This window comes from Brachycentrus maculatus, unplaced genomic scaffold, assembly GCF_059751285.1.
Source record: "Brachycentrus maculatus isolate JH-2025_06_01 unplaced genomic scaffold, ASM5975128v1 h1tg000343l, whole genome shotgun sequence".
Lineage (NCBI taxonomy): Eukaryota > Metazoa > Arthropoda > Insecta > Trichoptera > Brachycentridae > Brachycentrus > Brachycentrus maculatus.
The window spans coordinates 814,317-838,054 of record NW_028281092.1 but is presented as its reverse complement, the minus strand read 5'-3'; the positions used below and the strand labels follow the sequence as shown (position 1 = coordinate 838,054).

The window sequence follows — 23,738 nt, the reverse complement described above, 5'->3', positions numbered from 1 at the left end:
ATATGAGATTTATTTTTGTAGTTTGTAGTACACACTCCTATCCTTATGTGTAGCATTCGTGCGCGGCTCGTGTTTATACTCGCTTCGAGACAAATATTGACCCTGGGACATCCTGGCGCGTACGCTCCACACAACATGTTGACACATTGTTGTCGGACTGTTTTTTCTTCAACCCCAACCGTAATTATACTCATTCAGTCTTGGCAGACTCAGTATACTAATCACAAAGTAACCACCCAACTCCCATCTGTGAAATGTTTTATGGGTTCTCTCGCGCTCTACCAAAAGTAAGCAAATAGAACGCTTATAAGCGTCTCCCGCTCTCTACCTTTCTCTTCCTGGCTCCATCCCAACTTATCATCTTTGTAGACTATTGTGGTCAGCTCTCCTCGTCCTCAGGTTGTAGGTCCTTCTATCATATACAACGTCACCTAGGCCATACCTTCGAATCATGTTATCTTACTGCAGCACCCATGAATTTTTTGGTCTTCCTCTAGATGTCTTTCGAGGAAGATCCATGGCGATCGGATGGTTTACAATATGTTCAGGTTCCCTACCTCTAATGTGCCCATACCATCTCAATTACCTTTCCTCTACCTTTCTATTGATATCAGTTACCACCAGGATTCCACGAAAGCGTGAACTCTTTATTTTGTCTCTAAGGGACACTCCAGCTGATCATCTAAAGATTTGCGTTTCAGCAATTTCTAGTTGCCTAGAGTAGGTGTAACTAGTAGGTGTCTTCCGCTATCTACCAACAGTATGTAAAGGACGCTTTTAAGCGTTTCCCGCAAACAATGTGTTAATATTATCCTGGACTGGTAGCTGAAGCTCAGGGCTAAACACCTTTCCTTTGTGTATTTAACTATCAAGATAAAACTGATTATATACGATGCAGTGCCTTCTGCACCATTGGGTGCGGATAAGGGTTCGAGTTTTTTTACTACTACTACTACTATTACCATCACGCCAATTTCCCGAAAGGTAGAGAGGATGGAACGCCGCACACTTCTGTCCTGACATACACTCCTCGCTTCCTTCACATCCATGCATCTAGTCATACATGCCCTCCAATTACTCAGACTTTTGATACCACCAGATTATAGGTTCTGATTTATCTGATCGTACCAAGTATTTTTCGGCTGTTCATGTTCTGTTCCCCCACTCAAATTCGCCACATGAGTTATTTTTTCATATATATATATACAAGTATATTTATTTTTGACCCCCCTGGGAATACAGTATCTACTCAATGAATTAGGGCCACCCATTATTTTTTTGAATACTCTGAAATCTTTTGGATTATTATATTTATTTTGCATAAATACTTTAAGTTTTCTATTGACATCTAATATCATGTATATTACCTTCAATAATATGTAAAATATACCTGGATTATTTAAGCCTTTACAAAATTTCAAACCCTTTTTCTAAGAAAGGTCCCTAATTAGCACAGGTAGACAGATAGTTGAAAGTTCAAAAAATAGTCCTATCTCATTTATTAGTGAAGTTTCTTGAGTTCTGGTTGTTGTTTTGTTCAGAGAGGTTATATAGTTATCGTGTCTTGTGAAAAAAACTTAATTTTTAATTTTAGTTCATAAAGTATAATTTTTTTTTGTAAACACAAGTGTTTTTTTTGAAAAGGACAAAATGGGAAAAAGTAAAGACATTTCTGAGGAAAAAAAGTCTAGTGTTATAGTGCTACTGAAATTAGGAATACTATCTAATAGAGAAATTTCAAAAAAGGAAAACGTTTCTCGTCAAACAGTGGACAGAATTTCAAAATCAATAAAAAATCAGTCACCCGCCACCAGCAATCGGCGAAAGAACTGTCGTAGGATTAGAAAAACAACACCGAGGACTGATCGAAAAATCGTTCAAAGTGCCTTAGAAAACCGTAGTGCATCAGCAAAAACATTAAAAATAAAATTGGAAGAGGAGGGTATAAATATATCGGTATCAACACTGAGGCGACGTCTTTACGAAGTAAATCTAAAATGCAGGCGCCCTGTAAAAGTACCAAAATTGACACCACGAATGAAAGCGGATCGATTAAAATGGGCCAGGCTACATCGAAATTATTCGGTAGATGATTGGAAAAAGGTATTTATTTAAATTGAATTTTCAACATATCATTTTAGTAAATAAACTTATATATTTGAATTAAACTTAAATTTTCATTATTTTTCAGGTCATCTTTAGTAATGAGTGCCGGTTAGAAGCCGTGACAGATAGCCGTCGATTCGTCAGGAGAACACCAATGGAACGTTACAATGAGGCCTGTGTGGTAAAAGTTATCAAACACCCCCCTGCAACAATGATATGGTCATGTATTATGAATAATTTACCTGGGCCGTTGTTTTTCGTGGAAGGAACAATGAACCAAAATTCCTATAAGCAGGTCCTCGAACGAATTTTAATGCCCTTCTACCATACACTCGACCCAACAGAAGGTCCATACACCTTCATGCAGGATGGGGCACCTTGCCACCGAGCTAAATCAATAATAAAATTTTTGTCTAACAAAAATCTGCCTTTGCTCCCCTGGCCTGGAAATTCTCCGGACCTTAATCCTATAGAAAACGTATGGATCATGTTAAAAAAATAAGGTATACTCATTTCCAAATCCGACAGTAGACTGTCTAAAAAAAAAATATTCAAAAAATTTGGTCAGAAGACGAAGAAATAAAAAACATGATAAAACAGTGCATTTTAAGTATGCCAAAAAGAATTGAGGCAGTTATTTCTGCCAAAGGTGGAAATACTAAATACTAACTATATTTATATGAAAATATATGCATAATTTAAGCGTAATAAAGTGTTCATGTGTAAATAAATTTCAATATTGTTTTATTCAAGGTTTTCTCTGAGTTATTCCTGTTTGAATTGAGAAATTGCGCGAAATTCTGCGTGGCCCTAATTCATTGAGTAGATACTGTATATGACCCCCAGCACGGTAGTTGAACGCGCTAATCACTACGCTACGGAGGCGGACAAATATTTATTTAGAGCAATAATTGTAACGGTTAATTAATTTGATAAAACGTTTATCAGCGGCCGGAGAGAAAAAAAACTCATCATTCAGACAGCGAGATTATTTACTCAAACGGTTTTTTGTGATGTTTGTTTACTTGTCAATTTGCCCGTATTGCCGCTCTTGAAACGTGACGATAACATTACGCTACGTCCGCGGCGACATTAGTACGCGTGTTTAATGTTGTTTGACCGCCGAGATTGTAGCAAAAACAATACTTCGCAGCCGTCGCTCACAGACTGTCTTCAACAACTGCGCGTCAATCATCTCTGATTTAAATTTGATAACGACTTCTTTATTTATTTATTTATTGTTTCGGCATTTACTTTGTGGTAAGACATGTTGAAATTATTAAAGAAAACACTTGTTTTTTTACCACTTGAGTTTATTTAAAGGTGGAGACTGATCGGAGCATTTCGTTGTAACATAACGTCGTAACATCGCTCGCGGCGAGCATCACTGAGCACCTGAAACTATGGATGGAGCGCTCGGTTCGCTGTACTCACTGCCTGAATGCTCGCATCGTAATGTGTTACGTTACGATGAAATGCTACGGTCAGTCTCCACCTTAAGACAACTAGTTTCGGAAGCTAAGCTTCCATCTTTAGGCCTAAATGTATTTAGGTTTACATTTAGACCTAAAGATAGAAGCTTAGCTTCCGAAACTAGTTGTCTTAAATAAAATCAAGTGCTAAAAAAAAAAGTCGTTTGAAAATGCTGTAACTAGCCGAAACAATTGTCACAATATTAATTTTTATGTGTTTTTAATAAAATACAACTTAGTATATTATTTCGAGAAATAAAAATACTTTGTGCTCTGATCCACTCACATTTTTATTAACCAACTAGTTTCGGCAACAACCTGTTGCCCTCTTCAGGGTTTCATTTATGACTAAACATACTAAACATATAAATTAAACCCTGAAGAGGGCAACAGGTTGTTGCCGAAACTAGTTGGTTAATAAAAATGTGAGTGGATCACAACACAAAGTATTTTTATTTCTCGAAATAATATATCAATATGATCCACAAAGTTAATGCTTTCAATATTCAAAACACAACTTAGTAGACTGAAAAAAATCAGTGTTTGATTTAAAAATTATTAAAAAAAAACCAAGTGTTTTCTTTCATATTTCTAGTGCAGTTTTTATGAATTCTTGGTGAAAATCGTGCTAAAGTGGAATAGGAATAAATTTTTCCCACGTTGTGTTAATGTATGTGATGGAATGAAATGAATATTTGAAAAGCGAAATGATGTGTTGCGCAAACAGTGGGAACAACATACTTCTAAATATGGTTTGTATTTTTTTGTAAATGATATGTTTATTATTATAATCTTTCTGCTTGCAATATTGGTACTATGTCCTCTTTAAATAAAACAATTCGCTCACTCCTTTCAAGAACTTCATAAATCAAAAAACTTCATTTTTCAGGAGAACGTTTTTAAAGTTGAAAAATATAATACAATTTATTAAAAATAAATATCAAGCCACTTATTGAACTTTTTACTGAGCAACAGATCTTTTAGGTAAAACCTGAATGTTTTTTTCTCCATTTGAAAAATATTTACGACAACAACTGAAAATTTACGATTTTTGATTTATGACGTTCTTGAAAGGAGTGAGCGGTATATTAAAACTAACTAACTAACTAACCATCATGCCGCTTCTCCGCAGGGGTAGGCAGAGAGAATAGAATGCCACACCACTCTGTCTTTGCAAACATTCTTCACCTCTTCCACGTTCATGCATCTTCTCATACATACCCGCCGATTGTTATGACTCCTAACCTGACCACTTTCAAGTATTTGGCAAACCTGATCAGGCCATGTTTTTCTCGGTCTTCCTCTGCTCTTTTTTCCACTTACATTCGCCTCATAAATTTGTTTTACCGTTCTTTCCTCACTCATTCGTTCTACATGTCCAAACCATCTCAACACACCTTTCTTAATTTTATCGATAATGCTTATCTCAGCTTTGCATTCCTTCCTTATTTCACTATTCGCACATTGTTATTGCTTTTTGTGTACAAGGTTTTTGTGTACACTCACTATTTCTAACCATTGGTGGAAGAGCATTCCACGCCGTCGGTCCTGCAACAGCAAAGGCGCGCTCGCCAAATTTAGTGCATTGGTTGCGAGCTGGTAAGATCACTTTGCCCATTGCAGATATTGTAGCCGATCGAAGCGTGAGACGTCTATCAACCAATTCATCTGGAATACGCAGCTCCTTAAGATACTCTGGAGCCATATTGTGTATTGATTTATACACGAGTAAGCAGAGTTTATACTCAACCCTTTCGGGAAAGCGTAACCAATGGAGTTTGTGAAGTAGTGGGGTGATGTGACTGAATTTAGAAATTCCAAAAATCAGTCTCGCTGCTGCGTTAAACACTGATTGCAGTCGAGTCATTTTATTGTTTGGTAGACCCGTGTATATACCGTTCCTTATGAACTATCGTCCTAATGAATATGTCGTAATCCCAGACATTAGACTAGTTTCTATAAAGTTTCCACAGCCCACAGTTTTGTGGCCTGGGTTGGTTTATGGTAGCAATGTATTTCATCAGTATGTCTTTTGTTACAGATGCGCGGCGTGCCCCCTTCGGAGCGTGCGTACACGCTGCGGTCGCGGCCCCCGCCCTCACCCCTGCCCCCCTCCCCGGTGAGCCTAGCCAGCGGCAAGCTGACCCCGCACGCGCTGCCGCCGCCCCCGCGACAAGACCAGGTGAGACACCCAAACGCTTCCAGTCTCAAAACTATACTACGCCCGCGGTTGCTACGTAGTGTGTGACACCTTTGATAATGCTCAAATAATTTTGCCGTAAAATGAAGCTTATTCTTCATACTATTAACAAACAGTAGAGCCTCTACTTGTTTACGATTGATTTTGGCTCTTACAAACAAAATATGTTGTAAAAATAATAAATAAAAGATATAAAAGGAGATAGAGATAGGAGAAAAAAACAATTACTATAGTGAATCGACATTAAGGAAAATATAAATTAAACTTATATGTAAATAGAACCCCTCTTATCCGTCTCCTTTGGGACTGAGGTTACGGTCGGAAAGCAAAAAAGATTGGATTATCAGAAAATATAAAAAAATGCGAATATGATTTGAATATTAATATAAAATAAAAACACTTGTATGGGACCTCTTTTGACTTTGTTTATGTAAACACGACTAGTTTCGAGAACTAAAGATGTTCTCATCAACAGGTGAAAATACAAACTAGTTGTGTTTACATTAATAAACTCAAAAAACTGGTCTTATATGAGTGTTTTATTTTTATGTTTGCCACGTTATTCCATTAAGTCAATGGCAAATAAAAAAATTGTATGCGTACAATGATTGTATCTACTGTGCTTGTTTTAGAGTGAGTGATAGTCACCCAGTAAAAATTTTTGTTTTTTGCAGTAATTACATATTTTATAAAGTCATATTCTTCAAAACTTAACAAATTGTTGTCAGGTGGTTTTTCATCAACACTCACCCTAATTAGTATACTAATAAGGGTCGATACTAATCACAAGTAACCGCAAACCATATTCCCAACTGTACAATGCCTTTTGGTGGGTCACGATTTGTAACCTAACCCTTTCAATGCCGGAAGGTATTAATATGCCCGTACCCAGCAGGCCGTGATTTTTTCAACAAAAATGTTAAAGCTTTTATAAATATGACTGTAACTTTGATAATATCGGTAAATTATAATATTTTAGTATATCTTAATCTTCCTAATAGATGTCTCTATTATATTCTAATTTAAAAATATTGCAATTGCATTTGATATTGGCTTTCGAGAAGCTCAAAGGAGAGCGCTCATTTTGTATGGCCGGCCTGGCGAGCCAGCTCTGCTTAGGAGTTATTTATATGAATTAGATTTTTTTAAACTGAATATTCTGTTGTGTTTCAGAACGCCTCGAAGGCTACGTTTGTGTGCTACGTGTGCGGGGCCACGGCCGCCTCGTCGGCGCTCCGCCTCATCTACTGCTGCCGGAACCCGGAGCGCGAGGCCTACTTCCCCTTCCTCACGCAGCACAAGCCCTTCCCCGACGCTAGTCCCATCAGTCCGCAGGGTAAACCAACATTTCCATCTTCCTGCAGATTAGAAATTCAGTGGAACCTCTCATAATGAGTAATTTGCGTAACGAGTAATTCGCATAGCGAGTTGTTCGCATAACGAGTAATTCGCATAACGAGTAATTCGCATAGCGAGTAATTCGCATAGCGAGTTGTTCGCATAACGAGTAATTCGCATAACGAGTAATTCGCATAGCGAGTTGTTCGCATAACGAGTAGTTCGCATAACGAGTAATTCGCATAACGATTAATTCGCATAGCGAGTTGTTCGCATAACGAGTAGTTCGGATAACGAGTAATTCGCATAACGAGTAATTCGCATAGCGAGTTGTTCGCATAACGAGTAGTTCGCATAACGAGTAATTCGCATAACGAGTAATTCGCATAGCGAGTTGTTCGCATAACGAGTAGTTCGCATAACGAGTAATTCGCATAACGAGTAATTCGCATAGCGAGTTGTTCGCATAACGAGTAGTTCGCATAACGAGTAATTCGCATAACGAGTAATTCGCATAGCGAGTTGTTCGCATAACGAGTAGTTCGCATAACGAGTAATTCTCATAACGAGTAATTCGCATAGCGAGTTGTTCGCATAACGAGTAGTTCGCATAACGAGTAATTCGCATAGCGAGTTGACCGTATAACGAGTAGTTCGCATAACGAGTAATTCGCATAACGAGTAATTCGCATAGCGAGTTGTTCGCATAACGAGTAGTTCGCATAACGAGTAGTTCGCATAACGAGTAATTCGCATAACGAGTAATTCGCATAGTGAGTTGTTCGCATAACGAGTAGTTCGCATAACGAGTAATTCGCATAACGAGTAATTCGCATAGCGAGTTGTTCGCATAACGAGTAGTTCGCATAACGAGTAATTCGCATAACGAGTAATTCGCATAGCGAGTTGTTCGCATAACGAGTAGTTCGCATAACGAGTAATTCGCATAACGAGTAATTCGCATAGCGAGTTGTTCGCATAACGAGTAGTTCGCATAACGAGTAATTCGCATAACGAGTAATTCGCATAACGAGTAGTTCGCATAGCGAGCATAAAAATATTTGAAAAATTTGCTCCCATAACGAGTAACATTTCGCATAACGAGTAACATTTCGCATAACGAGTTACAGAAAAAGAGCAAGTCCCTTTTTCATGACATTAACTTGTGTGGCGGGACTTCCACGCCAGTAAAAACAATGTTTGGCATAATGAGTAAGATTCCGGAAAGAATTATGCTCGTTATAAGAGGTTTTACTGTATCCAACAGACATTCCATGATAAAAATAGTGAAGGACATTGGTACCATAAACCAAGCTAGGACACAAAGTGCCCAACCCTCTTCTAGTGGAACGGAAGGCCAATTGACGACAGTCCAACATACGATGTTCAATAGTGGACAAAATGAGGGAAATAAATTTTTATTTGTATCGTAGTCGTTTAAGCACGTTAAACTCCATGGGGGGCATCGGTGACCTCGCCTATGTTGGACCGCAGCGCCATGGGGGGCACCAGTGACCTCAATCCAGAGCTATATTCAAAATGCTTTAACTATGGAACCTATCATCAAATCAAAAAATTAAATATATTAATTATACTATATATTAAAATACGTAAATTGACGAAAATTTGCAAATTTTAGTATTGGCATGTTTGTATTATTTAAGTTCCTATAGTTCTGTGAGCGATTTTGTGCGATGTATTGTCAGGATTTATATGAATTGTTTTTGTTTTGATCTTGCAGGTATGGTCCAGATATGTTCATCCTGCAACAAGAGCATCCCCCTGAAGTACCCCATGTACGGGGACAACGGGCAGCTGCTACCCTCCACCCCTTCACATCCCACACAGGAGAGAGATATAAGGTAAGCCAGCACCATGTGACCTAGTCGCTACCTCCCGGGACCTAGTCTCTACTGCCCGTGACCTAGTCGATACCTCCCGGGATCCATTTATTACAATCCGCGACCTCATCGCTACCTCCCGGGATATAATTATTACCACCTGTGACCTTGTCGCTGCCTCCCGGGACCTAGTCATTACTTTCCGGGACCTAACCAATATATTAAAGGACTAGGTCCGCTACCACCGAGGACCTAGTTATTACCAACTGTAACCTAGTTATTACCACCCGTGACCTAGTCACTACCTCCCGGGATGTAGTCAATACTTTCAGGGTCCTAGTCAGAACCTCCCGGGACCAGTCGCTACCACCCATGACCTAGTCACTACCTCCCGGGACCAGTTGCTACCACTTCTGACCTAGTTATTACCTCCTGTGATCTATATGAAGGCTGTGTGATACTGTTTTTTTTGTGTAATTACCATCAAGGTAAAATATTATATTACTCTGATGCTTTCTTCATCGTGTTTTAGGTTATAATCTTTTATTATCCTATGCATCATTCGGCGCATGTAAGGGAAAGTGCATCTTCTTTTATCACATTAACTACCAAAAGCCGACTTGTCTTCTTTTCGCTGCCTTCTATAAACGACCAAACACCGATTAGTCGATTTTTTTACCCTACGTACCATAAATAATTCTCACAGTTATGAACATCACTATATCGATTTCAAATTTGAACTCTTCTTAAATCTTGTGAAAAATCACTCTGTTTAGAGCCGTCTGGGAATCGAAGCCCCGACCTCCAGCATGGTAGCTGAATGCGCTAACTACTACACTAAACATTTTTTCAATTTTCAATTTATTTATTTCAATTAATATATACATAACAAACTATAAATTTTTTTAATCGTATACATTAAAATAAAATATATGCAAGAACTATTGCTAAAGGTGTAGAAGAATCCCGCTTCGGAAAACTCCTTCAGACACATGGAACAGATCAATATTCAATGAGATATTGTTCAACAGTAGCTTGTTAGTGGTAGCTCTTCCTACAGGCATAACCATCGGCAGGGTGGTCCTGTGTATAGGAATGTGAAACAATCTATGCCGACGCTGTCTTAGGTAACTATCGGGAACATACAGACCAATTTTCCGGTTGATTTCAGGATTATCGATCATACCGCGCAACAATCGATAAAAATGCGTAATCAAATAGACAGGTAGATAGACGATGAGCTTTCTCCGATGACATGTCGATTTTTGAACATGCCTCCATCACGATCATCATCATAATCCTCCATTATGATTGCAGATTTAAGCCGTACGACATGGGCGGGGTGGTGGCGCGGGCGGCGGGGGGCGCGACGCGGGGCGCGGAGAGCCGGAGCGGCGGCGGCGAGGCGGCGCCCGCCGGGGGTGCGCCGCAGGACACGCCGGCGCAGGAGAACGGCGTCGGCAACTATCGGTGAGACACCATTCACGTTTTATCTCGTGGGTTTTCTTCGACAGCACTTTGTCATTACGATGTCATGCAAACTTTGTTTTAGGTCAATTATCGTGGGTTAAACAAGTGTGGTTTTAGTGTTTAAACACAACCACAGATTGCAGTACAAGTGCTACTTTAGAAATAATGTGACAAGGCTTTACTCATAAGCGCAACCGTTCATATATGCCCATATTTTTATGTTTTAAAAAAAAAAAATTTAAGCAATAACTAGAAAAGCCTCTATTTTTAGAAGCTTGTCTGCAGGTAGGATAGTAAGGATAGGGAAGGTAAATGTGAAAAATACATCACCAGCACCCAAACCAATTGAAAATTAATCTTTCTTGAATTTATTTTGCAATTGGCGGGAATCGAACCCGTGACGACAGTTTCGCAGTCGAGCGTCTGCCCGTCTTCGTCACGACGCTACAACCACAGATTGAAGAACAAGTGTCATTTTAGAAATAAATGTCGCCTAGCTTTAGTTATAGAAATTGGGATAAAATTAAAAACAGAGTCGCAAAATTGTATAATGTATAAGGATTTGAAAATGTATGATGAAACCAAGATGCCCCAATGTATGAAGTATGAAAAGAGTCTGAAAGAATTCAAAAAGAAATGTAAATACTTATTTATTTTTTTACTAAATTGTTAATAATATTAGTATATAACCACTCACCGAGATTTTTATGTCTACCGGTTTCGGGACGTACCCGTCTCTTCGTCAGGACAATCACTACCACAGCATGCAAACAATACCCCCCTTCACCATGTGTTTAGTTTACTGTAAGAAGCTGTAAATATATATACCGTAGTCGTAAAGGAGAAAGTGACCAACTAACAAAACGTAAAATGTTCAGCAGGGCCATTTAAGTCACTTTTGCTTGGCAAGAAAATAAACATCAATGCAGTTAGTCATTTTTACCAAGTCAATATATTATACTTTCAAGTTTAAAATCCTTTGGGATTTTTTTCAGGGCAATATTAAGCTAGTAACATATCAAATGGTCAATGATCACGTTTTTGTAAAAAATGCACTTGGTCATTTTCTCCTGTATGACTATGATATATGATGTAAATTAAGTGTAAAAAATAGTTTGTGTTAAATTTAATATGAGCTAACATAATTTTTTTTTTAAAAAAATAAGCGCGTGCGTTTATGTACGCCCCATACTCCTTGGGGAAGGTTTTGTTTGAGTGACCATGTACGGCCATACTTTTGGACACATTAACACAGACTAGGATACAGAAGCAGATTTTCATAAGGAGGTTTTATTGCATTGACCTATGTGACTGATAGAGCTGATGTCCCCCCTCCCCAGGTGCTACATCTGCGCGGGCACGTTCCCGCACTCGTCCATGGAGTGGCTGTCCACGTCGGCCGAGTACATGAACTCGCACGCGATGCACTTCCCGTGCCTGGCGTCGGGCGCGCGCGGCGGCGGCAGCGCGGGCGCGGGAGCCGCGGGGGCCTCGGGTGGCGCGGCGGGGCGCGTGCTGGCGTGCTCGCGCTGCGTGCACCACCTCGCGCAGCAGTGGGAGACCATGGACGCGGACCGCGTGCCGCTCGAACACCGGAGGTAACTGGAAACTGTAACTGTACGCACTTTGGGTGTTGGTGACGTAACTATATCATACGCTAGCCAATTTTATATTCTAGTCTAGTCTATTTATAGATTTGGCGTTTTACTAGTAGAACTTAATTTGTGTATTTTATTTTATTTACTTATTTTTATTAAATATTATTTTTTGACATCTCATCAAAGATGAAGAAGAATATGGAAGTCTGGGCATTTACGGGGCTGACGACCGTCATCGGCTGGTTTAAGTGGCCACTTTACACACGTGTAACATTCACCAATTCTACCCATTATTGACAACCACACTACTGAAATTCTTGGAAGTTCTATATATATGAACCAATTTAGAAACCTTGTTCTTGAATCACTAGAACTTCACTAGAGACATCTATTGGTGAGATGTAAAGAAGCTTTTTTATCAAGCAGAAATTCTTATATTAGTATGTGAGGTCCGAATCCTGGATTATAATCACACACATGAGAAACCCCAGAAAATACCATTTTCATTTTTATTATTTTTTAAGCTTATAATTTGACCACATAATTTATTTACAACATTTTGAGTGTGTCCAAATACTATTTGGACACACTCAAAATGTTGTATTTTTATTAACATAAATTGTATTCATTTATTTAAAAACATATTTTTAAAAAAACATTAACAATTTTACATTTTATTTATTGTTTCGGCATTAACTTTGTGGTAAGACATGTTACAATGATTAAAGAAAATACTTGTTTTATACCACTTGAGTTTTATTAAAGACTACATGTTTCAGAAGTTAACTTCCATCATTCAGGTCTGTATAATAACATACAGACAATACTATAACCGTAGTTATTATACAGACCTGAATGATGGAAGTTTAACTTCTGAAACATGTAGTCTTTAATAAAACTCAAGTGGTAAAAAACAAGTGTTTTCTTTAATCATTGTAACAATTTTACAATTTTCATAAAATTAACTCTTGATCATACCCATTCCTTTATTTTGCCTTTGTTCCATATTTTATTTTGGCCTCTAACATCTGTCGGCAACAAATTAAAAATGTTCAGAATGATATATTGCAGTGTTCGAATCCCATATTTATTGTTAATTCTTGGGACTATCAAACCTTCGTTAATTAAATGTTATTAAATGTTAAATCAAACACTGATTTTCTTTGTCTACTAAGTTGTATTTTATTGTCAAAAAAACACATAAAAATCAATATTGTGACAATTGTTTCGCCTAGTTATGGCATTTTCAAATGAATGTGAAGATTAAATGGACTGACGGTCCTTATATAGCTATACAATTCAAGTTTTAGTTTTAACATGTGCAATAATAATTTACGGGAAACAATTGTCACAAAATTGATTTTTATGTGTTTTTTTAACAATAAAATACAACTTAATTATATAGTCTCATTGATATAAAGTTACAAAATACAATAATATATGAAGTTACATATATCCTTTGTCAATAATATGAAATTACAAACAAGTAACCTTTCACAATAAAACGAAGTTACAAAATACCGTTTCTCAATAATATGAAGTTACAAAAACCCTTTTTAATAATATGTATAATTATATTTTTTTTATAACCCTTATCCGCACCTAATGGTGCATAGGGCACTGCATCAAATTGATGCAGTGTTATCTTGATCATTACTTACATGAAGGCAAGGTGATCACTCTTGCGCTTCAGGAACCAGTCCAGGGTAATATTAAATAAATATTACAGTGTTAAATCACTAATATTTATTTTCACCTCCCCCCCTGGGAATCGAAGCCGGGACCTCCAGCACGGTAGCTGAACACGCTGACCATTACACCACGGAGGCGGACAATATGTATAATAGTTATTAAAAACCCATAAAGTTCAGTTCTGAATATGTACTAGGATTTATTATAGTTAATAATACAATATGTTCTGTTTGCAACGGTAAAAATGCTATCATGCCAATCAGTATACGAATTTGGTTGCATATTGGTTATTTCTAGCTCCGAATACATTTGTGTATTATACACAAAAAACTTGTAAAGAAGTGTAATAAATACCATCCCAATCGGGTATACGGAAAAGTAACAGTTAGTTACCCATTGGTCACATCTCTATTCAGAGATATTTCTTCTCATATATAGCTTTCATCTGGGCAGGTTGGCACCTGCCATACATGTTGATATCACTCCTGAGAGCTTATAAAAGGGTTATAAACACAACATCTTGAGTGTGTTCAAATACTTGTTCACAAAATCTGGACTCCAATTACAGGAGTTATTTTCATATTATTTTTTGACAATAATATAAGAGTTTCTGCTTAATAAAAAGCTTCTTTACATCTCACCAATAGATGTCTCTAGTGAAGTTTTAGTGATTCAAGAACAAGGTTTCTAAATTGGTTCATATATATAGAACTTCCAAGAATTTGAGTAGTGTGGTTGTCAATAATGGGTAGAATTGGTGAATGTTACACGTGTGCAAAGTGATCACTTAAACCAGCCTATGACGGTCGTCAGCCCCGTAAATGCCCAGATATCCATATTCTTCTTCATCTTTGATGAGATGTCAAAAAAATAATATGGGTTATAAACAAACTGAACGAGCCTGATAGATTATTGTGTGATTCCAGATACAATATACCTTCACCGATGCCCTCCAACTGTTCAGCCAACGGGGAGAGAGTGATCCCCACCCCGCCCTCCACTACCTCTGAACGGACTATAGCTTCTAATTCCGGTAACCCACTTCTATTCCAATACATACTTTGTTTTGTTTAAACCCCTATCCGCACCCCGATGGTGCATAGGGCACTGCGTCATATAAACGCAGTGTTATCTTGACCGTTTACACATGAAGGAAAGGTGATCAGCCCTCCGCTTCAGGTACCAGTCCAGGGTAATATTGAATAAATATTACAGTGCGAAAATCAGTTGTTTTTATTTGACCCCCCCTGGGACCTCCAGTACGGTAGCCGAACGTGCTGACCATTATACTATGGAGGCGGACATAATAAGCAAGGTAAATAAATGCTTTTCCCATCCAAAAAAAAAACCAATAAAACCTTCCTTCCACTCCATTTATTTTTCCGCATAGCAGTAATTGTCCTCACCTGGACCTTCACTTATATCATCTTTATTACAACATATATTTTTAGAAGTTAGTTGATGGTGATGATTTTTTACAGCGTGTACATCAATATACTGCTTCCTGTGCGGCCTCCACTCTGACTTCACGCTGGCCAGAGTGCTGTACGGGCACCCCCAGGGGAACGCGCCCTACTTTCCTAATTTATTAACACATCAGGTAAACACAGCATCAATCCATCCAATGCATATTATTCTTTTCTTGAATGTTTTTTGCAGATACTTTGTGGCACATTTTATAAACTTTATAAAATTGAACAACTTTGTTTTAACCACTTTTTTATTATTAGTACACTTTTTAACCACTTAACTTTTTAACCAATTTTTTTAAAGTTTCGACAAGAACCTTGTCATCATCAGGGTTTATTAAATGAATTTAATAAACCCTGAGGATGACAAGGTTCTTGTCGAAACCGGTAGGTTAAAAACTGTACTAATAATAAAAAAAAAGTGGTTAAAACAGATTTGTTTAATTTTATAAAGCATGTTATTCTCTCTGTTTCTTTTAATTGCCATTTTTCCCATTTTGTTGATATGACAGAAATAAAGTAATATTGTGTACTGAAAAGTAAATGCGATCAATTCACGCGGTCCAACATGATAAAGCTGATAGCTGGTTTTAATAATATTCCACCATTGATTAGTTTTGCTATAAAAACTTAACATACTATAGTAAAATTTCAATCGTGAAGTCAATAATTCTACAAAAACATAAGAAATCCACAGATGATATTGATGTTCGAATGATGAAATAAAGAAAGAATGTAAGGCTGAGATAAAATTAAGAAAGGTGTGTTGAGATGGTTTCGACATGTAAGGCGAATGAGTGAAGAAAGAACGGTTAAACAAATTTATGAGGCGAATGTAGTTGGAAAAAGAAGCAGAGGACGACCGAGGAAAACTTGGCACAATCAGGTATGTCAAATACTTGAAAGCGGCCGGGTCAGGAGTCGTAATAATCGTCGGGTATGTATGAGGAGATGCATGAATGTAGAAGAGGCAAAGAATGTTTGCAACGACAGAGTGGTGTGGCGCTCTATTCTCTCTGCCTACCCCTGCGGGGAAGCGGCGTGATGGTTAGTTAGTTAGTTAGTTAGTTAGTTGTTTTCGTTAATTTCACAGCCTTGAATTATAAGAGCAACATCTAGTTCAAGGCTGTCCAAAACACGGCCCGCGACTTGTTTTTGATCTACCACAAATATGAAAAATTATTTCAAAGAACATTTCATTTTAATGGTATCCCAAATAATGAAATAAAATGTTTCATTTGGTCAAATTTTGTCACTACTGTTAGGGGATTCCTGAACTGTATATTTGCTTGCCGTGTTTGTCAGATGAACATGACATCAACCGTACCAGCTCTTTACTTGATTGGTCTGAAGCCAGTGCTCTACTGGGATTACACTTGTCGTTGATTTTTATTTAAATTTTTTCTTAATAAAGTCAAAAGTATTCGTTTCTGCGGCCATCCAATGTATTAAAAAACTAACTAACTAACTAACCATCACGCCGCTTCCCTGCAGGGGTAGGCAAAGAGAATAGAACGCCACACCACTCTGTCTTTGCAAACATTCTTCGCCTCTTCCACGTTCATGCATCTCCTCATACATACCCGCTGATTATTACGACTCCTAACCTGATCACTTTCAAGTATTTGGCATACCTGATCGTGCCATGTTTTTGTCAATCTTCCTCTCCTCCTTTTTCCAATTACATTCGCCTCATAAATTTGTTTTACCGTTCTTTCCTCACTCATTCGTTCTACATGTCCAAACCATCTCAACACACCTTTCTTAATTTTATCGATAATGCTTATCTCAGCTTTGCATTCCTTCTTTATTTCACTATTCGAATATCTATCATACATCGTTTTGTCACACATTCTTCTGAATCTCTTAAGTTGTTCGCATTGTCCCGGGATCGTATATGGTTTGGACAGCCCTGATCTAGTTCATATTCCTGAGGGTCTAATTCTGTTTGGATTAGAATACCATGCATATTGTCTGAGAGGTTATTCAATAGTAATTTTTTATAGGTTATTTCCCTAAATGTCTTGTTTTTTTCAGAGTTTACCAAATGCCGAACAGCTGAGAGGAGACGGTTCAGCCCTAGTCTGCACATTTTGCTATCATTCCTTATTAAATCAATGGAGAAGGTACGCATTCTACTTTAAAAAATTATTTAGTAAAGAAACACTTAAACACCACCCTGATAGGAATAGAATCTGGGATATTATGAAGGTGGCGCATTAACATGGATACCCAGTTGGAGTCTATGATCATGTAATTTTTTTGCCTTGATTCGTAATTTTCTCTTGACACACTATCTGCGGGCGGATTTGCGCTCATAATAGAGATAAAAATCTCTGAAAAGAAGTGATAACATTTAACCATACTGTATACATCGAAATGAGATCAAAAGATGCCGCAAAAGTCATGCGTAAAAATAACTTACACGCAATTTACGACGAGTCGAGTGAAAAGGTAAAATTACCCTTCCCGCCCAACACCACCAGTCTAGTGAAACGGTAATATTACCCTTCCTGCAGATAGTGCGTTTTTTTTTTTTTTTTTTTTATTTATAAATTTTTTAATCAAAGATACATTGTATGGCAAAATAATCAACATAGTTACATAGTTTTTTTTACGTGCTACCTCACTAAGAGAGCAGATTGCTCGTGTTTAGAGAGGGAGTTCGCTTACAGGGTTTGTACATATAAATAAGAAGTACAGTAGAATCGCGATATAAGTAATCGCGATATATCGAAAAATGACGTATATCGAAAAAAAAAACCAAATTTATTCCCTAAAACTAATTTTTCATACAAAAATGCATTTATATAACGAAATCCCGTTATTATGTATAACAAAATCACTTTTGTCCCGTACGAAAAAGTGCCAATACATTTAAGTAAATTTATAACAAATAAAAAATGTTATGATAAAAATATTTCAAAGCCGCGCCGCCACGGCGCCGCGCGGAAATAAAAAATATTAAGATAAAATTATTCAAGCCGCGTCGCCGCACCATATGCCGATGGTTTTATGGCGATTTTTAAAAGTAATTCAATACAATATCCCATCAGCTTTGTAGTAATTAGTAATTAGAGTCAATGAGTCAGTGAAATGATTTACTTTAGCAATAATAATTCTTTAGTTGTGTCGCCTACTTTCAAAATCCGCTAGATCCAGTTTTATAAGATTTTAAAATAAATACTCTATCGGAATGCCAGTTGTGGTTTTTATTGTTCAAAATTTTTAAATACTTGAAAACCCCGCTAAAAAATACTTAAAACAGCGTTGTATTTCAAATTCCGATATATTCATGAAACTTGCCTTCTGACCCATATCGGTCAATCAGAGAGCGGAGATAGGTCAAAAGTTAAGATGATGTCATTATCGATTTGTGTCTCGTGTTTTTTTTTGAGTACTGAAAAACTTTCCAAAAAAATGGGAAAATTCTCTATTTTAAAATATTTTATATAAAGATAGACAAATCTTTGAAACATAAATGTTATCCGGAGAATTTGGATTTTTTTTGTAAAATCGACTTATATGGATCTGGCGGATTTTGAAAGTAGGCGAAGTAGTTATAATCTCTCTTCTTATTTCAATGAAATTATTTCTGTAGGCCATAAAAATTCTCAAGTATATTCTCTCCCATAATCAGTCCACCTGCTTATCTCAATGGTAGACAATAATAATTCTCAAATTACAATCCATCTTTTTATCTCAATGAAATGATTCTGTTGACAATAATAATCCTCAAATTGCATCCGTCTTTTATCTACATCATAAGGGCATTTGTCCACTACACGGAATAATTTTACCGTCCGTCCGACACGTCAGTTTGCGTTTTAAAACGACGATTTTACGATCGAATTTACGCGCAACGTGTTCACGCACCGATCAAGAGCTCCGATCCGAAGAAAGATGGACAAAAGCACAAGCCAATCCAAGCCAATCGTCATTTTAAAACGCTAACTGACGTGCCGGACAGTAAAATTACACGGAATTTCGGGCAGTGGACAAGCGCCCTAAGTGGGGCGTAGTGTCGGGTAAGACAATCTGCACACTATTGGACTAGCGGAGTAACGTGTTACGACGTACGACATGCACGCATACTTACAAAGCACGCCACACGCGCAAACACAGAAACGTTTGTGTATTTTTACGATTTTATGTTAGGATTTGATTCCCGATTTTTTTACAAATTATTTATTTCCGTCGCTGCAAATGAATGACATTATGAATAACATTTACCAGACCCAACATTACAAAATTGTTTTATTTAAACTTTAAATATGGCCAATAAAAGCAACTAGGAATATTAAATATGACGGACAATTTGGACAAATACGAATTTGTCCGTTTTATACGGATTTTGAAGGAATAAAGAGATCAAACGGAATTTGAAGGATTATAACGGAATTTTAACGGATTTTAGGAAATTTTTAGCGACGGCGAAAAAAAATTCATCGCGTAAATTTTGGAAAAAAAATTTTTTTCGCCGTCTCGTAATTTCGCAATCTCAATATCGAAAACTACTCTTTGACGTCTGACAACACTGGCCGTCAGTAGCGCGCAAGCCGTTCTCGTTCTCGGCTTTGGCGGCTACTTGTGATATTATTATTATTATATTTGATGTTATTATTCTCATTTTCAGATACATATTTACCAGACCCAACATTACAAAATTGTTATATTTCAACTTTAAATATGGCCAGTAAAAGCAACTATGAATATTTACGTTTTTCCTGTTTTAAAATCACATTCTCATATTGTGTACAAAATACATACGAGTATCATCGATTCCCGCGGCACTTTTATCACCGTAAGGTTAATAAGAAAACTAGTGAAAATATGTAGATATTCAGTTCCCTATGGCCCCCTTCTCCTTTGTTTGCAGAACTTGCGATCTTTTTGAAAAGCCGCGCAACATTTTTTGCAACGGCACGCAACATATACATACTAAGTATGATTTAAAAAAATTCGTTATATGTGGGAATTCGTTATTACGAATTAATATTTTTTGGTCCCTTGGATTTCGTTATATCGCGATTCTACTGTAAAAATAAACTTACATTAGCGTTAAAATACTAATTTGTGCTGTTTTTTTAATAATTTAGAGTACTTTTTTCTTATCATTTAAAAGTCACCCAATCTTGTGTTGTTCTTGTAATTTTTGCTATTTTATATGCCCTATCTCTCTCATATTGAAGTGATTGTAGTTCTCTGTTATACCATTTATTTGTTACTTGTATTTTTAACGACTGAATCAGAATCATAATATTGATTGCTTCCGTGATACAATTAATAAGTGCTTCTGATTTTTCATTATATTCCATGAGATTGATTTTATCTATATTACCAATAAGGTTTGTTAATGTTTCAATGTCATACTTTTTTAAATTTCTATATTGCATTTCATCGATTAAATTTTTTGTATACCTGTATATGTGCAGTCTTTTGTTAAATTGTCGGTAGTTAATAATTGGTATGGATAATTGTTTAGGTACGAGGCGGCCGTAGGTTACGCAATGACCCCACCGGACCAGAGAACGTACAACACGCACGACTACTGCTGCCTGCTGTGCTGCGTCACCACCTATAGGAAACGCGTTAGAGCATTACCAATTAAAGTAAGTACACGGCGACACTTAATACATACATTCAGGCGACTATATTTTACGCCTGCGAACCGCTGGCGACGGGATTTGATAATTATGTACATATAGTCAAGACCTTAACAAAGAGATTGGTATATGATATTCATACAAAAACATTGGATAATTCCTTCTTTTCTGACTTTGAAATGAGGCCTGCGCAGAAGGTGAAAATACCCTTCCCGTCCTTAAGCATCAATCGATCAAATAGATGTTTTTTTTTTTTAGATGGGAATTGCATTTATTATTTACCTTGCTTATTATTGTCCGCCTCCGTAGTGTAATGGTCAGCACGCTCGGCTACCGTTCTGGAGGTCCCGGGTTCGATTCTCAAGGGGGGTAAAATAAATATAAGTGATTTTTTCACTGTCATATTTATTTAATACTACCCTGGACTAGTACCTGAAGCGGAGGGCTCATCACCTTTCCTTCATGTGTAAACGATCAAGATAACACTGCGCAGTGCCCTATGCAGCATTGGGGTGCGGATAAGGGTTTTATTATTATTATGTAGAAGGTTTATAGATCATTTAGTGGATTTTTGTTTCTTCTAGCTAATTAAATATGTTTTTATTTGAATCTGTGTTGGGAACAGGAGGGATAATCTAGTGTGGGTCAAATAGGAACTTGTCAGCATTTGCTCATTGCTGGGAGGAAACCACGTTGCACTCCTCAGGAGAAGCCGGACTGTTGACTGTCATCAGCAGACCTTCCGTTCCACTAGAAGAGGGTTCGGCATTTTGTGTGATCAAATAGATAGAGAAATACCTATCCCATCCGAAGTGTGTTAATAAACACAGCTTTCTAAAGCCGATATAAAAACAGAAACATATTGTCTAGGACAGGCAAAAATTCCCAGATATACCTATGGATGTCCAGGGAAGGCCTAGACACCTATAGATATTGAGGTAAATAAGACCGAGATAGGCTTACAAGCTTTAGGTATGTTTTCGTATTTGTAGGATGTGAATCAATTTACCCAATGAAAAGAAACTTATATGAGATTCATTATTAATTAATTTACATACTAAGGAATCCTTAAAAATATTATTTTCAATTGTATTATACTTGAAGGACGCAGACCTCCAAAAAGGTGGAAAGACAGCTGGGAGTCAACATCCCAAGAGCTACACAGCTGTCCAAATTTAAAACACAGTAAAGGACATTTTTTTTGTAGTAGGTTTTTTTTGCATTTATGGACTAAGTAGACTCTACTTAGTCCAAAAATGCAAAAAAAACCTACTACAAAAAAATGTCCCTTACTGTGTTTTAAATTTGGACAGCCGTACAAGCGGAGGCACAAACAGATCCTTAGGATCTAGAAGAAGATGAAGAAGTATTATACTTATAATTTGGATTAGCTAATAGTAGCTTCAAATTTCACCATATTTTTAGTGTCAATTTTTTTGTTTGGTTTCTTGATTTGTCACAAGATAAAGGTGGATAAGTAAAAATCCATAAAGATGTCTCCAAAGACGTCACCCATTTTTTTTGCGGGAAAAAATTTGGTTATCACTCATACATATATATAATAATAATAAAACCCTTATCCGCACCCCAATGGTGCATAGGGCACTGCGTCATATAAACGCAGTGTTATCTTGATGGTTTACACATGAAGGAAAGGTGATCAGCCCTCCGCTTCAGGTACCAGTCCAGGGTAATATTGAATAAATATGACTGTGAAAAAATCACTTATATTTATTTTACCCCCCTTGGGAATCGAACCCGGGACCTCCAGAACGGTAGCCGAGCGTGCTGACCATTACACTACGGAGGCGGGCGAAAATTGTGCAATATGATTATCATAGGTATTATTAGATTATCATAGGTACAAAATTGAATGATACATATTGTATGGAGTGATAAAAATTATTATAATTTTAAATAATAATGTTATTTATTTTACTTTCAGGAATTTCCGTTTCTCATACATAGGCGAAACGAAAGTTCGCTGTTGTTAGAAAATGGAGACTTTGCGGTGGTCTGCCTCGACTGTTACGAAAGTCTCAGGTACGCTTACGAGTTGGTCTACTCTTAGAATATCCCCATTTTATTTGCCTCAAGTGTGTTGTTAGAACTACTTTGGGACACTCAAATACTTTTTGACGCCTTTACTTTTTGAGCGATTGACATATCGATCACTCCTTTCAACAACGTCAAAAATAAAAAAACACGATTTTTCAGGAGAACGTTTTTAAAATTTAAAAATATAATACAATGTATTAAAAATAAATATCAAGCCACTTATTGAACTTTTTACTGTACAACTTTTTAGGTAAAACCTGCAGGTTTTTAAGGAAAAAGAATTAAACAATATATTTTCTTCAAAATGCAAAAATAACACTTTCTGCCCTGTAGTGGGTAAGTATGAAGTTAAAAATATGAGTCTTTTGCTTGGATAAAGTACATTTTCTGGGCATTCCGAAAACACGCACAACTGAAAATTGACGATTTTTTATTTATGACGTTCTTGAAAGGAGTGAGCAATTTGTGAGCTTCACGTACATGGTGTTTGAAAATATGCAGAATACATTGAAACACATGTCACAATAGATTTAAAAAAAAATTGTATTTACAAAGTAAAAATTCAATCAACATATTGTTTGCGGGAAACGCTTAAAAGCATCTAAAAAACATTGTACAGATCGGAATAGGGTTTGCAGTTACTTGAAATTAGTATATGACCCTAATTAGGGTTGGATGGGGTTGATGAAAAAACCGCCTGACAACAATGAGCTATAAATGGATGAATATTACCACAAAGTGACTGCCGAATAAATGAATGAAATTAACTCTTACCACTCTGCAGGCCAGACATTCTGGCCCGTATGATTCTAGTAGGCAGCTCCGTGGGCCACAATGTCTGGCCCGGCGCAGGTATAACTTTAATCACTGATTTCTCTATCACCGAAG

General features: G+C 37.1%; 1 protein-coding gene across 1 annotated transcript in view; it reads left to right on the top strand.

Annotated features, from left to right (window-relative positions):
• Positions 1 to 23,738, top strand: part of px (MAP7 domain-containing protein plexus) — a 157,274-nt gene that overhangs the window by 50,413 nt on the left and 83,123 nt on the right. The window contains exons 5-14 of the mRNA XM_088269254.1: positions 5,620 to 5,760; positions 6,952 to 7,114; positions 8,858 to 8,978; positions 10,275 to 10,427; positions 11,768 to 12,025; positions 14,644 to 14,750; positions 15,199 to 15,317; positions 17,224 to 17,312; positions 20,672 to 20,798; positions 22,738 to 22,835. Coding sequence (XP_088125380.1) covers positions 5,620 to 5,760; positions 6,952 to 7,114; positions 8,858 to 8,978; positions 10,275 to 10,427; positions 11,768 to 12,025; positions 14,644 to 14,750; positions 15,199 to 15,317; positions 17,224 to 17,312; positions 20,672 to 20,798; positions 22,738 to 22,835 — 1,376 coding nt within the window. The remainder of the gene's footprint in view (positions 1 to 5,619; positions 5,761 to 6,951; positions 7,115 to 8,857; positions 8,979 to 10,274; positions 10,428 to 11,767; positions 12,026 to 14,643; positions 14,751 to 15,198; positions 15,318 to 17,223; positions 17,313 to 20,671; positions 20,799 to 22,737; positions 22,836 to 23,738) is intronic.